The sequence below is a fragment of the Mustelus asterias genome, chromosome 16 (assembly GCF_964213995.1).
Source record: "Mustelus asterias chromosome 16, sMusAst1.hap1.1, whole genome shotgun sequence".
Lineage (NCBI taxonomy): Eukaryota > Metazoa > Chordata > Chondrichthyes > Carcharhiniformes > Triakidae > Mustelus > Mustelus asterias.
The window spans coordinates 24,007,247-24,028,901 of NC_135816.1; the positions used below are offsets into that span (position 1 = coordinate 24,007,247).

A 21,655-nucleotide genomic window follows, 5' to 3' on the forward strand; every position below is an offset into this window, starting at 1 on the left:
GGGCCGCATGAGTGGCCCTCCTTCATCTCAGTGAGTCACAAGGTTGTGATTAGGCATGTGCACTAACCATGACCCCATGAATAAGATTAAATACATTTAATACACACCGAATATTTCAGAATGATTTACAGAAAATGCTAAATCATTCACATATTGATAGAACTGTCATTAACTTCAAATAGGCAAAACAAAAGAAATCTTTATGCTAGCATTATATATATTACAATTTACTCTGCTTATCAAAACTAATACCAGCTACAACTAAAAGTTTTACATTCCTTAATTACATGGCTATGTACTTCAGATTTTATTTTATTTATATTGATTTACCTTTATTTATTGCAATTAGTAAACTCTTACTGCTCCTGATAAGCTTCATGACTGCTGTCATTAAAACTCTATGAAGAAAATCTTACAGTTACTAATAAATTGTAAAAGTTTTAAAAAATAAACGAGGAAAACCAATCGCTCCGCTCTCGGCCTCGCTCTTTTTCGCACCTTTATATTTCCCGGCTCTCTTCCTGGTCTCACTCTTTCCCACATCCTTTAATCTCCCTCGCTCCGCCTCGCTTTCTCATCCCCTATTATCTCCCTCGCTCCGCCTCGCTTTCTCATCCCCTATTATCTCCCTCGCTCCGCTCTCAGTCTCGCTCTTTCCTGTGCCCTTTTTATCTCCCCAACTTCGCTCTCGGTCTCACCCTTTCTCGTATTCTTTTATATCCACGGCTCCACTTTCAGTCTCATTTTTGGCGTCCTTTTACCCTCCCGGCTCCACTCACTCTCGCAAACTCAGCTCTCCCTCTCTCAACAAGATGTCTCACGGGCTGCATTCAGAACCCTGATGAGCTGCATGCTGCCCGTGGGCTGCAGATTGATTGCCCACCACACATTTATACAGTGCTTTCCATGGATGTGTCAAAGCACTTTGCAGTAAATGAATGGCCTGGTTAGGATGCTCTTTTGGAGAGTTGATGCAAACTTGATGGGCTGAATGGCCTTCTTCTGCGCTGTAGGGTTTGTATGAATTTCAACATCATTAGCACCATGTTCTAACCATCTGAGCTAGCCGGCCATCTCAGCGGCTAGAGGTTCCGCCTATGGAGCTGCTGGCCGATCTGACATTAGATCGACTTTATTCTGCAATTGTGGTCTACAGCATCACATCAGGACCAATGTAGCCTCTAACCTATTTTTAGTGCGTGGCAAATTAATTTACGTTTCAGCCCTTTAAATTATTTTGCGCTGCCTGCAAATGCAGTGAATTAAAGAAGGCAATTTATACCTGGCCTACACGGGAATCTTCGAGTTGCTGCAAAGCCGAGGGAACATTGGTCAAGATCGCCAGAAAATGTAAACAGAATGGACAGTGGTAGGTAAGATAATGCCCGAGCAGGAGCGGGAGAGGGAGAGAAAAAAAGACAGGCTAAGGGACAAGCCGAAGAAAAAGACAGATCAGCTGGAAGGATTTTCATTAACTGCCATTCATCAGTATCAGTGGGGCGGTTGGAGATATGTACAATAGCATTACAAATTGGTTCCAATAACACAGTCTTCATAGTCCATAAAGCTCAGAACGCAACCTCCATCCATGCGGTACGGGAAAGGCTGCGTAGCAAAGTTTGTGCCATTTGAAATGAATCAGTATGTGGCTCATCATGCCAAAAAGACACAATCCACAGGGACAGGTAATTAACAATACACAATTAAACAACATTAACTGCATTTACCAATGCTCCCTGCAAAGACATTATCAGTACTGCCTAATTAAAGTTTTATACAAACAGCCACAGATTATTTTGCTGTATTAGGGCACCTTTATATAACGGTTAAATAATGGGTAAAACATCATTGCTCATAAACGACATTAATCTGAAGAAGTAAATAATTCAGGCAGAGTAAAAGCTTTTAATTATCAGCAATCAGTTCACATTATATAAAATCAATTCTGCCTTGCAGACTCAGCTCAGGCTTCAGCCAGCTTTCATTTCTTCAAAAGCAGTAATTAATTAAATGCAAATAATCACAGTCCAATTTTTGGTTAGAAACCAAGGTTTGAATTCTCCCGAATCAACAGAGTAAAACAGGATGCAATCGCGTCCAATTGAGAAGGAGAGATGGTGTTGGTATAAATGTGCTTTCAACCTAAAATTTGTCCCAAGGTCCTTTATAGTTAAATTCAGCTGTGATGATAACCCCCATGACTTGAATGAGGCATCATTGGTTGACCTTCCTGTAGGACTTGTTGAATGCTAGCTTCCTGGGGATTGGTAATTTATTCATCAGGTGGAGCTTTTATACTGAGCCCTGTATAAAGCAGGCCCCTGAGTGGGTCCATTGTTCTGGTTGGGACCTGTTGTGTTCACCACTGCTTTGCTTTGCTTTGCTTTGCTTTGCGCAACAAAGCATTATTCCTTTACAGCCAACTCCTGGAGTTATTACACCAGCAAAAGCTGGTGCCAAGAAAGGAAGCGAGGTCTGGCGTGGTGACCAGAGGACAGATCACAGAAATATTGAGGACGATTTTTTCTAAAAATGGAGGTCGTGGCAGTGAGCCAGTAAGACTCAAAATGAATTCTAGAGAGCATTTTCCATGCAGTTCAAGACTTTAACACCATTGGTGGGATGAAGGGAGAGGTAGACACACAAAAGATGAGAGAAAGAAACTTGAGGGCCAACTTAAAACCTGCCAATCCTATGGAAGTTGGATGTGCAGGCAATTCAAATAGCCCATGCAACTTAACATTGATCTCAGTGCCTTCCTGTTGTTTTCAATCTTAATTTGCTTTCATAAGCAGGTTGAAAGGTGCAGCCACGGGTAAGTAGTGTGCTTCTTACATGAAATAAACAGATTGGGGATGGTCGAAACTAATTTTGCAGGGCTGTGGGAACCAAGAGGTAATATCAGAGAGATGTCAACACGGAGCCAGTCAATGCAAACGTGGAGAAGGTGTCAGTGAACTTGTGGACCCTGCAGATCATGTCATCAATCGGCATCGCATGGATGAGGAAAGGTAACTGGGCAAAGGAATATATTTTATGGATGGGGGGGGGGGGGTGTCAGAGGGTGCAGTCGATAGGGAAGGGAAGCTGCTGCTGGAGCCTCACAAAACTGGCTTAAGAGCACAATGTAGTCAACCACATCAAATGTTGCAGAGATGTCAACGAGGGCTACAGGACATCAATGTTACAGAGGTTGACCAGAAATCAAGAGCCCATTCATCTGGTTTACTTTCATCAAAAAGGATTTGCTTTCTGCTCTTCTGCCTTTTTAATATTTTCATTCCGCTTTGAAGAGCAAAATTTGTCTACAAAGAGCTGGGTCTGGTTTATTTTACTTTTACCATGCTGCAATTCTCCACTTTCCTTCTGGTCTCACAAGAATAGAGACAGAAAGACTTTGCACTGGTTCCACTGGATGAAAACAAGTCAGCTGTACCTCTAAGGGTGGGGAAAAAATTAGCGCGATTCGCTCTCAATCCAGCCAAAGTCTCAAGGGCCAACAGAGTCAGGCAGTAAATCTAACATGTTTAAAGTTAATTTATTAGTGTCACAAGTAGGCATACAGTAACACTGCAATGGAGCTACTGTGAAACTCCCCTAATTGCCATACTCCGGCGCCTGTTTGGGTACACTGAGGGAGAATTTAGCATGACCATTGCATATAACCAGCACCTCTTTCAGACTATGGGAGGAAACTGGAGCACCTGGAGCAAACACATATAGACACGGGGAGAACATGCAGACTCTGAGTAGACAGTGACCCAAGCCAGGAATTTAACCCGGGTCCCTAGCGCTGTGAGGCAACAGTGCTAAGCACTCTGCCACCGTGCCACTTGTAAATCAGGCTCTTATAATGCATATAGGAACAAGTGATGCACAGGTTCAGCAGCTTGTCCAGCTAAAGAGGAGGCCAGAAGGTAAGTTTTATTTTTTTGTGACACGAGGTAGGAGACTGATTCTCTGGGCTTGACAAAAACTCAAACAAATTATTACTTCAAGCTTTCCTCCTACCAAGAATGGAGCTACCCTGGATTCACCATCTACCTGCTACCATGGTTAGCTGGGGCTATCCAATGTTGTGGCGGCCCTCAACCAAAGGCTGAACAGGACATTGAGTTCCCACCTGCAACTCACCAGTCCTGTGCCAATGAAACCAAGTCATCAAAATTGACTGGATGGGCCACTGGGATAATCGAGCAGCTGCCTGAAAGCCATACAGCCAACATCTACCCTCGCAGTCTTCATTTCCAAAGTCTCATTGCTTTACAAAGTCTTCAATTGCAAAATCACGGCTCTATTATTGCTCCAATCATATTATCAGAGTGACATTGATGGACTAGCCCACTGCTTAATGGAGCAATGTGATCTACATTATCAGAGCTCATGATTTGAGTTAGAGGGGAGCCATCGGATTGAAGATAAACTTTTTCATTTCTATGCTATGTAAGCAGTTGTAAAATTATCTCAGTGTGTTCTCAATAGAGAGAGCTTGTTCAGCAATTCTTCATTACTTTTCAGTAGGCTTTCATTTTAATGGGAACATCTAATTCATGATCTTCATTGACCCACAACGGTGATGGTCCATGTAATAAGTCATTCGTCAGAGAAATCACTTTACATTGCTTGCGTACATAAAAATCTTTAATTTCTGTGAGCTCTCTTAAGGGCTACTTACTTTTGTAAAATTCATGACCTTCAGAATCCATATTGTCAGAGCGAGATTCACCAGCAGCAAAATCATCAAGAGGAGGACAAAAAAGTAAAGGCACCGCTTTCGCCAGCCGTAAATCCCAACTTTGTAGACATATTGATTTTCTGAGGTCTGGATGTTGTTTCGTTGAGTCAAGTACTGTTCCTGTGTCATCTGCAGAATAAAAAAGATCATTAAATGACTGGAAATGAGATATTTCTCGTGGCCTTTAACTCAAAATCATGCAGGATCTTTCCTTGTTAATTACCTCTATTTTATACTAACGAGATCATAGCAATAATTTTAATCGAACTCTGCTGATGGTAAACTGATGAGATCAGGTTTATTTTGGATCAAAGTTGAAGACACAAAAAAGCCTCCTAAGAGTAGTCGGAAAGCAAGGGGTGCAAAAGGAATGAAAGGAGCTGAAAGCCTTAGGTGGTGAGATGGTGGTGTAGTGACACTGTCACTAGATTAGTAATCCTGAAGCCCCAGCTAATGCTCTGGGGACGTGGGTTCAAATCTCTCCACAGCAGCTGTTGGAATTTAAATTCAATTAATATATATTTAATTGAAAGCTAGTCTCTGCAATGGTTACCATGAAACTATCGTCAAACCCCATCTGGTTCATTAATGCCCTTTAGGGAAGCAAATCTGCCATCCTTACCTGATTTGGTCAACATGTGATCCACAGCAATGTGGTTGCCTCTTAACTATTGTCTGAAATGACCTAGCAAGCCATTCAGATAAAGGGGGAATTGTGAGTGGGCAATAAATGTTGGCCTTGTCAGAGTCACTCATACCCCATGAAAGAAGAAAAAAAATCATGATTACAGGAGGAAAAGTACTAGGAAAATTAATGAGACTAAAGGCTGACAAGTCTCTTCGCTCTGATGACCTGTCGCCTAAAGGAAATGGCTGCAGAGATAACTGGATGCATTGGTGGCAATCTTCCAAATTTTCCTATATCCTGGAAATGTCCCTGCGGCTTGAAGAACTACAAATAGAACACAGCGATTTAAGAAAGTTGCAGAGACAGGAAATGATAGCACGGTTAGTTTAACATCTATCATTGGAAAAATGATGGAATCCATTATTAAGGAGGTAGTAGCAGGATATTTAGAAAATCATAATACCATCAGGCAGAGTCAACACGGCAATATAGCTTACAAGGGAAATTGGAGATATTATCAGATTCAAGGAAGCATACAAATTGGCAAGAAAAAGCAATCGGCCTGAGGATTGAGGGCAGTTTAAAATTCAGCAAAGGAAGACCAACGGATTGATTAAGAAGGCAAAAATAGGCTTGAAATTTACTGGCACGCCCGCCCCGAATGGCATTCTCCATTGGCCTCGGGCAGGCGAGGCGGTAAAATTCCGGTGATAGAATTTGAAAGTAAGCTAGCGGGGAACATAAAGACTAACCATAAAAGTTTCTATAGGTACGTGAAGAGAATAAGATTGACAAAACCTAATGTAGGCCCCTTGCAGTCAGAAATGGGAGAATTCATAACGGGGAATAAAGAAATGACTGAGGAATTAAATTCGTACTTTGCTTCAGTCTTCAAAGGGAGACATGAATAATGTACTAGAAGTTGTGAGAGAAACAAGTTTTAGTGAGGAGCTGAAGGTAATCAGTATTAGTAGAGAAATGGTTTTGGGGAAATTAATGGGATTAAAGGTGGATGAATCTCCAGGTCCTGATAATCTTCATCCAATAGTATTTAAGGATGTGGTCCTGGAAAAAATAGATCCATTGGTGGTTATTTTCTCAAAATTCTTTGAACTCTGAACTGATTCCTACAGATTGGGATAGCTAATGTAAGCCCGCTATTCATAAAGGCAGGTAGAGAGAAAACAGGGAGCTGTAGACCAATGAGCCTAAAGTCGGTACTGGGGAAGTTCTTGGAATCCATTATCAAGGATTTCATTACTCAGCATTTGGAAGGCAGTGGTATAATCAACCAAAGTCAGCATGGATTTACAAAAGGGAAATCATGCTTAACGAATCTACTGGAATTTTTTGTGGATGTAACTAGTAGAGTTGATCAAGTATTTAGACTTTTAGAAGGCTTTTCTCACATAACAGGCTACTATGTAAAATTAAAGCACATGGGATTGCAGGTAATGTCTTGAGATGATGGATAGAAAGCTGGTTAGCAGATAGGAAGCAAAGAGTTGGCAAAAAATGGGTCTTTTCTGATTGGCAGTCGGTGACTAGTGGGTTCCGCAGGGATCTGTGCTAGGACCCCAACTGTTTGCATTATATAAAAATGATTTGGAAGAAGGAATTGAATGAATTATCTCCAAATTTGCAATGATACAAAAGTTGGGTGTGAGGGTGAACTGTGAGGAGAATGCAGAGATGTTTTAGCGTGATTTGGACAGGCTGTGTGTGTGGGCATGTGCATGGCAGCTGCAGTATAATGTGGATAAATGTGAAGTTATTACCTTTGGTAGCAATAATAGGAAGACAAATTATTATGCGAATAGGTGTAAATTGAGAGAGGTGGACACTCAGCAAGGCCTTGGAGTCCTTGTGCAACAGTCGCTGAAAGTAAGCGTGGAAGTACAACAGGCAGTAAAGGCAAATGGTATGTTGGCCTTCATAGTAAGAGGATTTGAGTGTAGGGATAGGAATGTTTTGCTGCAATAGTATAGGGTGTTGGTGAGGCCTGGAGTATTGTGTGCAGTTTTGGAGTCCTTCTATGAGGAAGGATGTCCTTGCTTTAGAGGGAGTACAGATAAGGTTTACCAAGCTGATTCCTAGGATAGCAGGTCTATCATATGAGGAGAGATCAAGCCAGTTAGGATTATATTCACTGGAGTTTAGAAGAGTGAGGGGGATCTCATAGAAACTCATAAAATTCTAACAGGATTAGACAGGGTAAATTCAGAAAGAATGTTCCCTTTGGTAGGGGAGTCTAGAATTAGGGGGCATAGTTTGAGAATAAGGGGTAAACCTTTTAGAACTGAGGTGATGAGAAATTTCTTCACCCAGAGGGTGGTGAATATGTGGAATTCACTACCACAAAATGTAGTTGAGGCCAAAACGTTGTCTGATTTCAAGAAGAAATTAGATATAGCTCCAGGGGCTAAAGGGATATGGGGTGGGCAGTGGAATTCCACCTCAGTGGGCAGAGAATTCCAGAGATTCACCACCCTCTGGGAGAAGAAGTTCCTCCTCAACTCTGTCTTAAACCGACCCCCCTTTATTTTGAGGCTGTGTCCTCTAGTTTTAACTTCCTTACTAAGTGGAAAGAATCTCTCCGCCTCCACCCTATCCAGCCCCCACATTATCTTATAAGTCTCCATAAGATCCCCCCTCATCCTTCTAAACTCCAAGGAGTACAAACCCAATCTCCTCAGCCTCTCCTCATAATCCAAACCCCTCATCTCCGGTATCAACCTGGTGAACCTTCTCTGCACTCCCTCCAATGCCAATATATCCTTCCTCATATAAGGGGACCAATACTGCACACAGTATTCCAGCTGCGGCCTCACCAATGCCTTGTACAGGTGCATCAAGACATCCCTGCTTTTATATTCTATCCCCCTCGCAATATAGGCCAACATCCCATTTGCCTTCTTGATCACCTGTTGTACCTGCAGACTGGGCTTTTGCGTCTCATGCACAAGGACCCCCAGGTCCCTATGCACGGTAGCATGTTTTAATTTGTTTCCATTGAGATAGTAATCCCATTTGTTATTATTTCCTCCAAAGTGTATAACCTCGCATTTATCAACGTTATATTCCATTTGCCATATCCTCGCCCACTCACTCAGCCTGTCCAAATCTCTCTGCAGATCTTCTCCGTCCTCTACACGATTCACTTTTCCACTTATCTTTGTGTCGTCTGCAAACTTCGTTACCCTACACTCCGTCCCCTCCTCCAGATCATCTATATAAATGGTAAACAGTTGCGGCCCGAGTACCGATCCCTGCGGCACGCCACTAGTTACCTTCCTCCAACCGGAAAAACACCCATTTATTCCGACTCTTTGCTTCCTGTCGGATAGCCAGTCCCCAATCCACTTTAACACACTACCCCCAACTCCGTGTGCCCTAATCTTCTTCAGCAGCCTTTTATGGGGCACCTTATCAAACGCCTTTTGGAAATCCAGAAACACCGCATCCACCGGTTCTCCTCCATCAACCGCCCTAGTCACATCTTCGTAAAAATCCAACATGTTCGTCAAGCACGACTTTCCCCTCATTCTTTGAGGATGCAACAAGCAAGGGTGGATTAAAGGAAAGGATAAAAGGAAACCAGTAAATATTGTGTATTTGTATTTCCAAAGGATATTTGATAGTGCCACATAAAAGGTTACTGCACTTAAAAGAGATCATGGTGTTGGGTAATGTATTACAATAGATTGAATAACTAACAGGAAATAGAGAGTTGGGATAAATGGGTCACTTTCAGGGATGGCAAACTATAACCAGTGGAGTGCCGCAGCCATTTATGTTAATGACTTGGACCGAGTGTATTGTAGTCAAATGTGCTGAGGATGCAAAGGTAGGTAGGAAAGTAAGCTGTGAGGAGGATACAAAGACTCTGCAAAGAAATATAGATTGGTTAAGTGAGTGAGCAAAACTTTTGGCAGATGGGGTATAATGTGGGAACATGTGAGGTTATGCACTTTGGCAAGAATAGCAAAATGGGATATTACTGCATGCTGCAGTACAGAGGGATCTGGGTTCCATTGTAAATATATCATGAAAAGTCAGCATGCAGGTGGATGAGAGAATTATGAGGACAAATGGAATATTGGCATCTAATGCAACCGGTGGAGTATAAAAGTGGGAAATCTTGCTACAACAGAATAGGGCATTGTTCAGACCACATCTGTGTACACTTTTGGTCTCCTTACTTAAGGAAGGATATAGTTGCATTGGAAACAGTTCTGAGAAAGTTTACTACACTGGTTCCCTGACGAAGGGACTGATGAGGAAAGATTGTGCTAGTTTTTTTTATTGTTCCTTTGTAGGATTTGGGCATCGCTGATTAGGCCAGCATTTATCACCCAGCCCTATTTGCCCTTGAGAAACTGGTGATGAGCTGCATGAGGCACACCCACAGTACTGTTCGGGAGCGAGTTCCAGGATTTTGACCCAGTGACAGTGAAGGGACAGCGATATATTTCCAAATCAGGATAGTGAGTGACTTGAAGGGGAATCTCCAGGTGGTATCTGCTGCACTTATCCTTCTAGATGGTAGTGGCTGTGGGTTTGGAAGATGCTGTATAAGGAATCTTGGTGAGTTCTTGCAGTACATCTTGTAGATGGTACTCACAGCTGTCACTGTTCATTAGCGGTGAAGGAATTGAATGTTTGTGGAAGGGATAGCAATCAAGTGGGCTGCTTTATCCTGGATGGTATCAAGCTTTTTGTGTGTTGTTTGAGCTGCGCTCATCCAGGCAAGTGGAGAATATTCCATTACACTCCTGGCTTGTGCCCTTTAGATGGTGGACAGGCTTTGGGGAGTCGGGAGGTGAGTTGCATGCCGTGGGATTCCAAGTCTTTGACATGCTCTGGTAGTCACAGTATATATGTGGCTAGTCCAGTTCAGTTTCTGGTCAATTGTAACACTCAGGATGTTTATAGTAGAGGATTCAGCGATGGTAATGCCATTGAATGTCAAGGGGTGATAGTTAGATCATCTTTTGTTGGTGATGGTCACTGCCTGGCACGTGTGGCATGAATGTTATTTGCCACTTGTTACTAGTTGAGCCTCTACCATTGGATTTGAGAAGAATTCGAAGTGATCTTACTGAAACATAAATTCTAAGGGGGCTTAAAGGTTGGACACTGAGAGGATGTTTCCTTTTATGGGGAAATCTAACAGCTATGAGGTACAGTCTAAAGATAAGAGGCCTCTCATTTAATACGTAGATGAAGAGGAATTTCTTGATTCAGAGAGTCAGGAGTCTTTGGAATCTTCTTCGCCTGAGAGCAGTTCAGGTTGGGTCACCGAATATATTCAAGGCTGAGTTAGACAGATTCTGGATTGACAAGGGAGTCAAAAGTTATGGGGGACAAACAGAAAAGTAGAGTTGAGGCTACACTCAGCTCAGCCATAATCTTATTGAATGGCTTGAACAGCCAAGAGGCTTATTCCTCTTTATAATTCTTATGATTTTGTAACCCCTGGTTTTACACTCCATCCATGGAGAGTAATATTGGACATCATATAAAACCGTTCCACCCAAATAGATGAGTTTCACACCTGACGGTTAGGTTAAAATGATCTTCTCCGTTCCACCTTTCAGGTTGAGCAGTGGGTCTAATCATGGTGTTTAAAATGTTAAAGGGACTTGCTAAAGTGGATTTCTGGGGAATCCAGAACCAAAAAGGATAACATTTTTAAATTAGAACGAGGTAATTTAGACATGAAATCAGGAAGTCCTTATTCACATAAAAGGTGATCTTAATCTGGAACTCTTTATGTAAAAGGTTATGTAAGCTGGATTAATTGAAATACTTCAGACAGATCACTCAATGTTTGTTTGGTTGTGGGTTATGAGGCAAAGATATGTAAATTAAATTGAGGTACATATCAGCAATGAGCTAATCGTATGTGGAACAGACTTGAGGGGCTGAAGAACCAAAACCTATTCCTACTTCTTTTTCTTGTATCCTCACAAAATAAAATACCATTGAAAATCTTTGTGCTATTTTATTAAATAGCATAAAAGCAGGTTTCTTTCTCTAGCCCAGTGCCAATTCTATAATGAGGCTTACAGATAGAAAGATGTTTTGCGGAAAGCTTCGACCTCGCCCGTGGTTGGGATTCTCCGGTGCCGCTGCAGTGAATGGAGTTTCGGCTGAGCGCCAAATTCTCCGTCCTCGCCGGCACCAGTGGTGGGGCGAACGAGATCGGAGAATCCTGCCCCTTGTTTCTCATGGCACCAGGGAAATCAGCCTGATCACTTTCAAGCATTCAGAAGCTTGGTTTTCTGAAACGGTGATAATGTTTTTCAGTTATAGTACTAAAATCTTCTCCATTGGTCTGTTTTTGTTGCAAGTACAATCCTTCATAAACACTTTCTTTGCTCTTCAGAATAAAGATCAACTCTAATGAAAGCACAAGAAGATGCAGATTCTCCCTAGGATTTATAGATCGCTGAGGTGAATCCAGAATTTTGTGGATAAAAATTAGAATGCCTTACTCCTTCCTGCATTCTAGTTACACTTCCAGTCTGCTATTTTACACCCATCAAAAACTAATAGCCAGAAACCTGTGAGTATTTGTGGGATTTGTGCTCTTGCACACCATGAAATATTGGAACTCTTGATCTTAAATAGCATATTGACAAAAAAAATGTATTTGTTAATGTGCTGTATTATGTATTATAGCACATTATACATCCTAAGGCTTCTTAATCATAAGTGAAGAGATTAGTGACAATACTAAGTTGTTACATTTGTTTTTGATGTTGATTCTTTTACATGCAATTTAATCTTACTTCTCATAGTTACCTTCTCAAGAATATTCTTATTGTTTTGGAAAGCATAGCCTTCCAGTTCTAAAACTAGTACAATTACTTGGCAATTACATTACAGCCTCCATCAAGTCCCACTCAGGGCAAACCCTACCTTCAACAGAACCCCACTCTCCAGCCTCTCACTGCTCACATTTCCTTTCATTTGCAAATCAAATTACATATTTTATAGGATTTGGACTTATGACTCACTCAGTTATCTTCATCTAACTCTCAATTCTAGGAACATATTCGGCAAAATGCGGCAAATGTAATCAACTTCACAGCATACAAACAAGGCTCCATACAGCGGCACTGATATCCCTGGCCAGAACAGACGTGATTGGTTAATTCTCCCCTGTTACTGAGTCTGGAGATCACGCTGCTGTAAAAGATTGGGATTGATTTTTCTCACATAATTTCTATGTAACTATCATCCGCTCACTGCACCTTGCTGGAGAAATCACCCTGCTTTTATCGGAAAATGATGTTACTGTTACAGTCAGAAGCCCTTTTTAAATAGACTCTGGAGGCTGTTTGCTGCAGCGCACAGTTTAAACAGACTGTTTGCTAAGCATATAGACACAGCACAGCGACCACCACGAATTCCAACTTAGATCGAGCTTCTGTTGTTAACTTCACTCAGAACAAATTGGTCCTTTTTCTCATTTAGCCAGACTCCCAGAGCTTGATATACATTTTGCGATTTGTGCAGTATAAGAGCGTTGGGCATAGCAAGGGTTAATGTGGGTCTGGAAAGCAGTATGATGTTAAGAGACACATGACAGTAAACAGGAGACAGTTGTATGGAAAGAAGCAAGGAGCAGGCAGCATGAAGTTCCTTCCTACTTTGGGCTATACTTTGTCCATATATAAATAGTTATTTGTTACCAAGCCTCTTACAAGCCTCTGAACCACTTAATAAGACCTATTGAACAAACCCTTACAACAATATGGTTGTAGAAAATAACATAATAACTGGATGAGCTTTTAATAAATCTTGTCCAGGAATAAGAATTTATAGTGCAAACTATCACAAATAGTTTTATAGTGCAAGAATGTAATAAGTAAGAGTTTCAAGATGCAGGACATTTAAAGATTATATTTTCTCATATGTCAATGCAAGGAATATGAACACATGATTTCAAATCCCTATGTTATATCGTGAGTGTTCTAAAAAAAACCCAAACAGATAGCTGAAGCACCAACAGCTTTATAATAGTTGACCTAGAACATTAACATGTTACAATCTTACATAGTTCCAGTTGTTACAGCCACAGACGATGTTATTTGCTGAGCAAGTTAAGTTCCAAGGGGAAGCCTTTTTTGACTGATCATAACTTTTGTATTTTGAAAATGAGGAGAAAAAGTTACTGATCCCTGAAGCTGAGAACTACAATAACATCTTTTCGGATTAAAAATAACATATTTATAAAGAAACAAAACCTTAAGCACACAGAATGAAAATTACACAGCTAAAACACTCTGACAAAACATCCCCCCAAAAACCCACTAGGTCAGAACACACAGCCAAGGTACTTGGTAACAACTCCCATACAAAATTCTAGCTATAAAAATTCAGTAATTTAATCCAAGGCAAAAACTGCCGTCACTTTAGTAAAGTTATACCACATGGTTCTTCAAACACTTCCATTCTGCTGTAGAAATCCAAAATAAATCAGAAATAGAATGGCTTTTTGAAATGAAGATATTTCTGGCCTGACTTGATGGCTATTTCAGATTCCACGCCTTCTCTCATCACAGCACCAGTCTCGGGACATCTCCTCCACATAGTCACCACAACTCAGCTCAACATCTTTCCTTAAGTATTCTTTTCCCCAATCATCTCTGATTCCATTGTCCTCAGCACCTCTTTGAACTCAACTTTTCCAACATATAAAAATGTTTCATGTCTTCCTGTTGCCTCCAGTTTCAGATCAAATAAAATTTAATACCTTTCCCCTTGTTTACTTATGAAACCTTTGCAAGTTGTAAAGGTCCTTTAAACTCCCCTTTGAAAATTAACAGCTGAAAAGCCAAGTTCCTATTTATCTCCTAAAGCAAATTTCAAAACCGAATCTATTTACTTGTAAATCCACTTCACCATAGCTTCTCATTACAAATGCGTGCATCTTGTATCTTTACCCTTTTTATCCCTGAACTCTCCCAAACAAGCCATCTCTGTTAAACTTCCTGCAGCTTAATTAAATCACGTACACACACAAATAGCCAAACAGTCTTATTTGTGGAATACCACCATATTTCCAAAAATATTTAAAATAAATTACATCCATCTTCAGAGTGATCAAATGTTACTCCCTGTGGTATAATTCATAAACATTTTTAAAGAGAAAATATATGTGACTGTTTAGAATGATAATGTTGTTAGTTGACTCTTATAGAAATTGCCTGATTCACATTTCCAATGTTTCCAATGGCAGTTTCAATCCTATTCACTTACCTTCACCCAGCAATGCCAAACTTGACACACCGTAACATTACCTACCCAGCTCTGCTTCAGTCCAGAATCTTCTCCTGCTCAGACTATTGCCCTCTTGTTCCACCCCCATCCTGAATCAGACACTTGCATGACGCTCACAAGCCTCTCGACTGATTTCTCACTGATCTGATTTCAGAACAGCTTCAATGCTCTTAGGCCATGCATCTTTCTCCCAGATCCTAGCACATCACTCCCAGTATTCCCATAACATTTCTCACTAGTGCTACTGAGTTATTTTTTCCAGTGTGTGCCCTGTGTTTCAAACACTAGGGCTCCTTTATCTCACACTGAATCTCCTGTGTTCCCAGTGTCAATAATTCAGGATCTCTGATAAACTATACTCATAGTCATAGAGTTCTACAGCACGGAAAGAATCCTCTGGCGCATTGTGTCTGTGCCAGCTATCAAGCACCTATCTATTCTAATCACATTTTCAAGCACTTGGTCCATAGCCTTGTATGCTATGGCATTTCAAGTGCTCATTTAAATGCTTCTTAAATATTAAAGGTTCCCACCTCTACCACCCTTTCAGGCAGTCAGTTCCAGATTCCCACCACGCTGGCAATAACAACCCTTTTCTTATAAAATCTTCCAGCTCACTAAGAGCAAAGCCAATGAGAAATGTTCTATTCTTTGCAAAAATCACAACAGGACACTTCCAGGAACAATTGCAACATAACAATCACATCAGGTAGCCTACAGTGCCAATAGCTTCATAACAATCACATCAGGCAACTGACAGTGCCAATAGCTTTATAATAATAACAGCAGGCAACTTACAAATCCTAGACTTTTAGAAGGTAGCTTAATTGGATAACATTTGAACATAAAGCCTGATCAGTGGAATTTTATTGGCTTAGGTCAATTCAGATTATTTATTGTTCCTTTTGCTTTCTCCCTCTTCCATTCTTACCTCATCAAGATATGTATACAGTTGGTTCATAAGAGAATGCTGTGTATGTAAATAAAGCTCATTGAGATCTTTAAAGTCCTTCTGCCAATATTGGGCCAAATCTTCTAATCTCCTGATCATTGGAAATCAGATGCACGACTGAAAATGTGCACCGGGACGTTGTGGAATTCTTGACACGTAGATGATGTGGAAATTTCCCAGGCAATTTGAACTACCAATGGGCAATTCCCCCACTCCATGGGACCTTGAGCTCAGAGCTAGAGTCAGAGATTTTGGACAACTTTGTAATACACACCTGGGTAGTTACTCAGGAAATCTTGGATAGATTAAAACTTTGTCTAACACCAAGTAAACTACACAACTTACATCCCCATCACCCTCTCTGAACCTCCCAATTACTCTTTGATCATGCAACTATGCCCCTCAACCTGAAAACCACTACTATCCCAACTATTCCCCGACTTGATCCAACACAACTATCCCTTCCGACCTGGTATGACCCGACTATTCCCTGACCCGACCCAACTATCCCCTCCATCACCTTGCTACTTACCTGACCTGACTCACCTATCCCTCTGATCCAGTCCTATTACCCCCATGACTTGACTAACATGCCAACCTGACCACCCAACTCCTCCCCTGGCCCGACCAGACTACCCATTCTGATCCGATCAGACTACCCCCTTCCCTTGACCCAACCAGACTACCCTGATGACCACCCAACCACTGACTACTCCCTCGACCAACTGCCTGATCTGGCCTGGCCACCTCCCCTACCTGACCTGACTACCCTCTCACCCACCTACCCAGTTAACCACTGCTCCCGCCTATCCTCCTACCTCACCCTACACTCATACCCACTTACCCATCTATTTGGAAGATCTGGACCATCATTTCTTCAGGCAGTTGTGGCAGTTATTTACTCCTTATGCATTTCTTATAATTAGCCACAACTGTTGTATGTGACAATTATAAAAAAACATTTCAAACCATTCCTCAAAGAACAGAAGACGTAATACAAAAATGGATAGATTCAATTAAATTATTACCCTTTAAACACTGGCATGAACATTAACTATTTAAGTTTCACATGAGAAAATTTGTTAGGTAAGGTTAGAAAAAATTCAGAACAACTACAAAACTGAAACATAATAAATTGAGGGTAACATTTAACTTCAGCAATCAGTGTTTAAATGCTAAATTTTACCCCATTACTTTTTAAGTCAAACTGATTTTATTTACTAGGAACCCCCTCAGAGGGAATATAGAAAATCCAAACTCAAAAAAAATTGTAGCTTGAAATCATCTCAAGATAAAATCACCAGGTTAGAAAGGAGTAGGGAATATTGTGCTGGATTCCCAATCTGAGATCAGGAATCTGATGCCAGGATCATTTCCAGTTGCCAATACTGCATCAGGTCAGTAACAATTTAAAATGTAAAGTGCCTATTTGGCCTGGGTATGAGTTGGCATCCAATTAGCTGTGGTGAACCATAGATGGTTATCACTATGGGTACTTGTACATATGTTACTCTTGTTACTGTTGGGGTTAGGGTTGGGGTGTTCCACCTGTTGGTATTGTTCTGTGGTACACTCCGGTTGGCTCCGCCTTCCTATCGGAGTATAAAGGTCACTGCACTTCCTAGTGACCCTTTAGTCTGGGATTGTATTGTTAAGCAGTATGCTCCATTCTTGTTGCTAATAAAAGCCTTTATTTCCCGGGTACGATCCAGCCTCCCGAGTGAATTAATCGTGCATCATTAGCCATGCTAGAAATGGCCGGGAGATGGGCCCCAGTAATTGAGGCTCAGTTGAAAAGGTAAGCAGCAGCTATGACTGGGCTTGGTGTTCACTAATGGAATGACAGGAGGGTGTTTAAAGGACCAGTGTTTATGCAGCCTGGTGTCCAGACGTGGCACCAAAGTTTTCAGTTGCTTCCCATAGGGTCTTACTGAGGCAGTTGCCGATAGGCAGAAGAAATTGCCCGGAGAAACCAAGGGCTCAATGGAGGTAGCAACGAAGGTTAATAGAGCACTGACCAGAACGACATGGTTTTAAGATTGGAAATGTTTCAATGACTTGATAAAATCTAGAAAGGTGAGTGGTAAGTGGCTGCTGTAGCAACAGGCTAACTACATGCAGCACCAAATATAACAGCTAAGCAAGCTGAGAACCTATGGCTCTCCCTGACATTGGTGGAGCAAGTGGCCAGTAGTTCACATGTAGGGTGCAATTGAGAAGGGACCATCATTAAATATACTTGACTAAGGGCCCAGAATAATAGACCCCTGCTCCCCAGTGGGAATATTGTTTGATTTGACAGCACAGACGCACTGATGTCTCTGATCAATTTCACTATGTCTGTTAACATAAGCCAAATTGTATCAAGTGTTTACGGTTTGTGTTTTTTGAAACTTCTAAGAGCCTAGATGATTGACACTTTTATTGGCTTGCCCAGACATTCTTTAAGCAGAAGGGAAATGTCTCCATGGATTACATTTTTTCAAAGTATTTTTTACACATCCCACTTTACACTGCGGTTTTTATTTTGGTTGTGGGTTAATGAGCATGGAAATGCCAGAGCTTGGTATAGTGGAGGGGTGGGGGGGGGAGGGGGGTTGTGAGGGGATATAGAGGGTGGGTGGAAAAGCAGAGTCAGGCATTGGGAACATAAGGGGACATAATGGGTGAGTGGGGGCAAGAGGTGGCATAGATGGGGTGTGTGGGGGTGTTTGGACGGTGAAGGGGGTGTGAGGAGTGAGGGCTGGAAGGCCTTGTATTTTGTTTTGCATTGGGATGTCCCACAGCACCAAAGTAGGCCTTTAAAACAGGCTGCCTCTGCATGCAGGAGTTCCGGTGGCTGCTTTGACACATCTTCCTGGTTTGCCTGGCCCAACTCCAGCTCACATCCAGTCCCCAACAATGAATATCCTCCCTTGGAGGACAATTTCTCCCGAGACAGGTGTATTGAGCCTGTGTGAATTTTCCTGACTTCCCTTACCCACCTCCAGGCCAATATGGGAACAGTGGCTGGTTCATACCCAAGGACAGCGCCCGACTGGTCAAGACAATGGAAGCACATCTTCAAGATGCCAATAGTCAAGTTCCCCCAAGAGGTGAGGTGTTGAAGGGTGTGGGGACTGAGGTGGAAAGGCCAAGATAAGGCATGGGAACTGGTGGGGTTACATCCGAGGGTGGTGGGTGGGCTTAATTGGGCCAGGGGTACCTGTTCAGAAAGGACTTTCCCACTCGGCACTAGCCTGCAGTAGGAAAGCCACCGGACTGGGTGCTTGGAGTGGGTCTCTCCTGCCGCCAATTAATGTCCACTTATGGGCCCAATTGGTCCATGGGTGGGTGGGCAGCCCAACACCCACTGTGCAGCTGCTAAATTAACAGCAGGGACGAGATTGGGTGGGTATAGTGTCCATTGGATTTCACCTGCTACAGGGGGAGCATTAAATCCAGCAAATGTTCTCTGTTTATGAAGCAAGAAAAATCATGGACCATTTCCATCATAGTGATCACCTCCATAACTTACATTTGTGGTGGTGCACAATGGTGATAGATGATTTATGTGGTTGTAAAGAAAGAAAGATAGCCAGCCACTTTTTGATGAAGTTGCTGTCTTACTCATGAAGGTACAGCTGATAACTGTAGATTCAATATTCAGCCCATAGCATGATAAATCATTCATTTTGTTTAGTTGTATAGACTGTATGGTGTCAAGCCCTTTACATTTCCAGAACAAAGTAAAGGTTAATTGGAAATCCTTACCAGAGCATTTTTAAGAACCGCTGTGTGTAAACTTCTCTTTCATGTGAACAGTTTTTTTTCATGTAGCAGCAACCCAGTCAAAATATGATAAGGAAATAATTAACTCCAGTTGCAAACTCGAAATGATCTTTTCCACTGTTGCTTCTCTGAAACATGCTGGAATCTTTTTTTTCCCCCCAATCATGTTTTCCACAATGACAACCTTCAATAAAAATTTTACCTAACTGGTGTTTTGCATTCCTATCAGGCTGATGGTTTAATATTCTCCATATGGAATCCAGAACAAGGAGATAAAGTAGGTTTAGAGAGAGTGATGCGGGAAAAGAGAAAATGTCAATTGGATTATCTCAAAAGTAGTCAACTCCACTGAAGCAAAGGAGTGAATAGAATGTGAATGGGGGTGAGGGCGAAGAAAAATAAAAATAAAACCCAAGTCTAGAGGTGGAGCTGAATAGATTAAAAGACTGGCATTGCGAAAGAATTACTTTTCAGAGTGGGGAATTTCACTAGCAATGTTGCCCCTGTGCTTCCAGAGACGGCCAAGCCAATAACGCACAATAACAAACTTCCCAAAGGAGCCATTGAAAATTTTCACGGCCCTTCACACACATCCTGTTCACCAGGGGTATTGTTGGCTTTTCCTATCTTTGTGACGCAGAATTTACCAAGCGTTGCGTTGTTGACCCACTAATAGAAAACACAAGCTGGGATTAGACTGTGGAGAGACAGGTTAATTTTACCCGACTGATACTGTGTTGTTGCAAGGTAATCCTCCTCCTCCCCCACACAACCCAAAAGCCACTTCTTAAAATAGATCAAGGAAAGAAATACCATTAAAAGCAACAAAATTGCTTTAATTAGGGAATTAAATAATTACCATTCCACGGAATTTCAAAGTTTTCAATAGCTTTTTTTTCAGTCAATTGACTTTAAATTATTCAAACATCATGTACCTTGGCTGGAGGCAGTTCTGCAAATCAATTCTCTTCAAATTACACAAGTGCTTTTGATTTTAGGACTGCAACACTGGCTTCACTCTCTTTCTCCTTTCTTCTATGGTGTTTTATTTCTCTAGTATTTTAACCCATTCATTCCTGTCTCTCCCAACCACAGGTTACCTCTTCCTTCAAGATTTGTAAACCATCAAGTTTCCAATGCTAACCTCTGCAAAGTAACATTTTTCGACAATGGTCATAACCATTGAGCCATTCTAACACTCATTTTGCTGTTTATCCTATCAAAGTAAAAAAAAAGGAGCACTGGCCAGGATATATCGATCCCACAATTGTGTGAGGCATTGGCAATGTGGTATTTGTCATAGAGTCATAGAGGTTTACAGCATGGAAACAGTCCCTTCGGCCCAACTTGTCCATGCCACCCTTTTTTTTAAACCCCAAAACTAATCCCAATTGCCCGCATTGGCCCATATCCCTCTATACCCATCTTACCCATGTAACTATCTAAATGCTTTTTAAAAGACAAAATTGTACCTGCCTCTATTACTACCTCTGGCAGCTTGTTCCAGACACTCACCACTGTCTGTGTGAAAAAATTGCCCCTCTGGACACTTTTGTATCTCTCCCCTCTCACCTTAAACCTATGCTCTCTAGTTTTAGACTCCCCTACTTTTGGGAAAAGATATTGACTATCGAGCTGATTTATACCCCTCATTATTTTATAGACCTCTATAAGATCGCCCCCCAGCTCCCTACGCTCCAGAAAAAAAAGTCAGTCTATCCAGCCTCTCCTTATAACTCAAACCAACAGATCCTAGTAGCATCCTAGTAAATCATTTCTGCACTCTTTCTAGTTTAATAATATCCTTTCTATAATAGGGTGACCAGAACTGTACACAGTATTCCAAGTGTGGCCTTACTAATGTCTTGTACAACTTCAACAAGACGTCCCAACTCCTTTTTTCAATGTGCCTCCACTGTCAAGGAGCTATGAACCTGTACCCCTAGATCTCTTTGTTCTGTAACCCTCCCCAACACCCTATCATTAATTGAGTAAGTCCTGCCCTGGTTCAATCTACCAAAATGCATCACCTCGCATTTATCTAAATTCAACTCCATCTGCCATTTGTCAGCCCACTGGCCCAATTGATCAAGATCCCATTGCAATCCGAGATAACCTTCTTCACTGTCCACTATGCCACCAATCTTAGTGTCATCTGCAAACTTATTATTGTCACTGGAATGGTAATCCAGACACCCAAGGTAATGTTCTGGGACCTGGGTTTATCATACACCGTGGCAGATGATGGAATTTGAATTCAAAGTCTAGTCATGAC

The 21,655-nt window shown here is 41.6% G+C and overlaps 1 protein-coding gene across 5 annotated transcripts in view; it reads right to left on the reverse strand.

Annotated features, from left to right (window-relative positions):
- Positions 1 to 21,655, reverse strand: part of sgcd (sarcoglycan, delta (dystrophin-associated glycoprotein)) — a 203,513-nt gene that overhangs the window by 163,465 nt on the left and 18,393 nt on the right. For all 5 annotated transcript variants that reach the window (XM_078230773.1, XM_078230776.1, XM_078230774.1 and 2 more), the window contains exon 2: positions 4,676 to 4,864. In XM_078230773.1, coding sequence (XP_078086899.1) covers positions 4,676 to 4,864 — 189 coding nt within the window. The remainder of the gene's footprint in view (positions 1 to 4,675; positions 4,865 to 21,655) is intronic.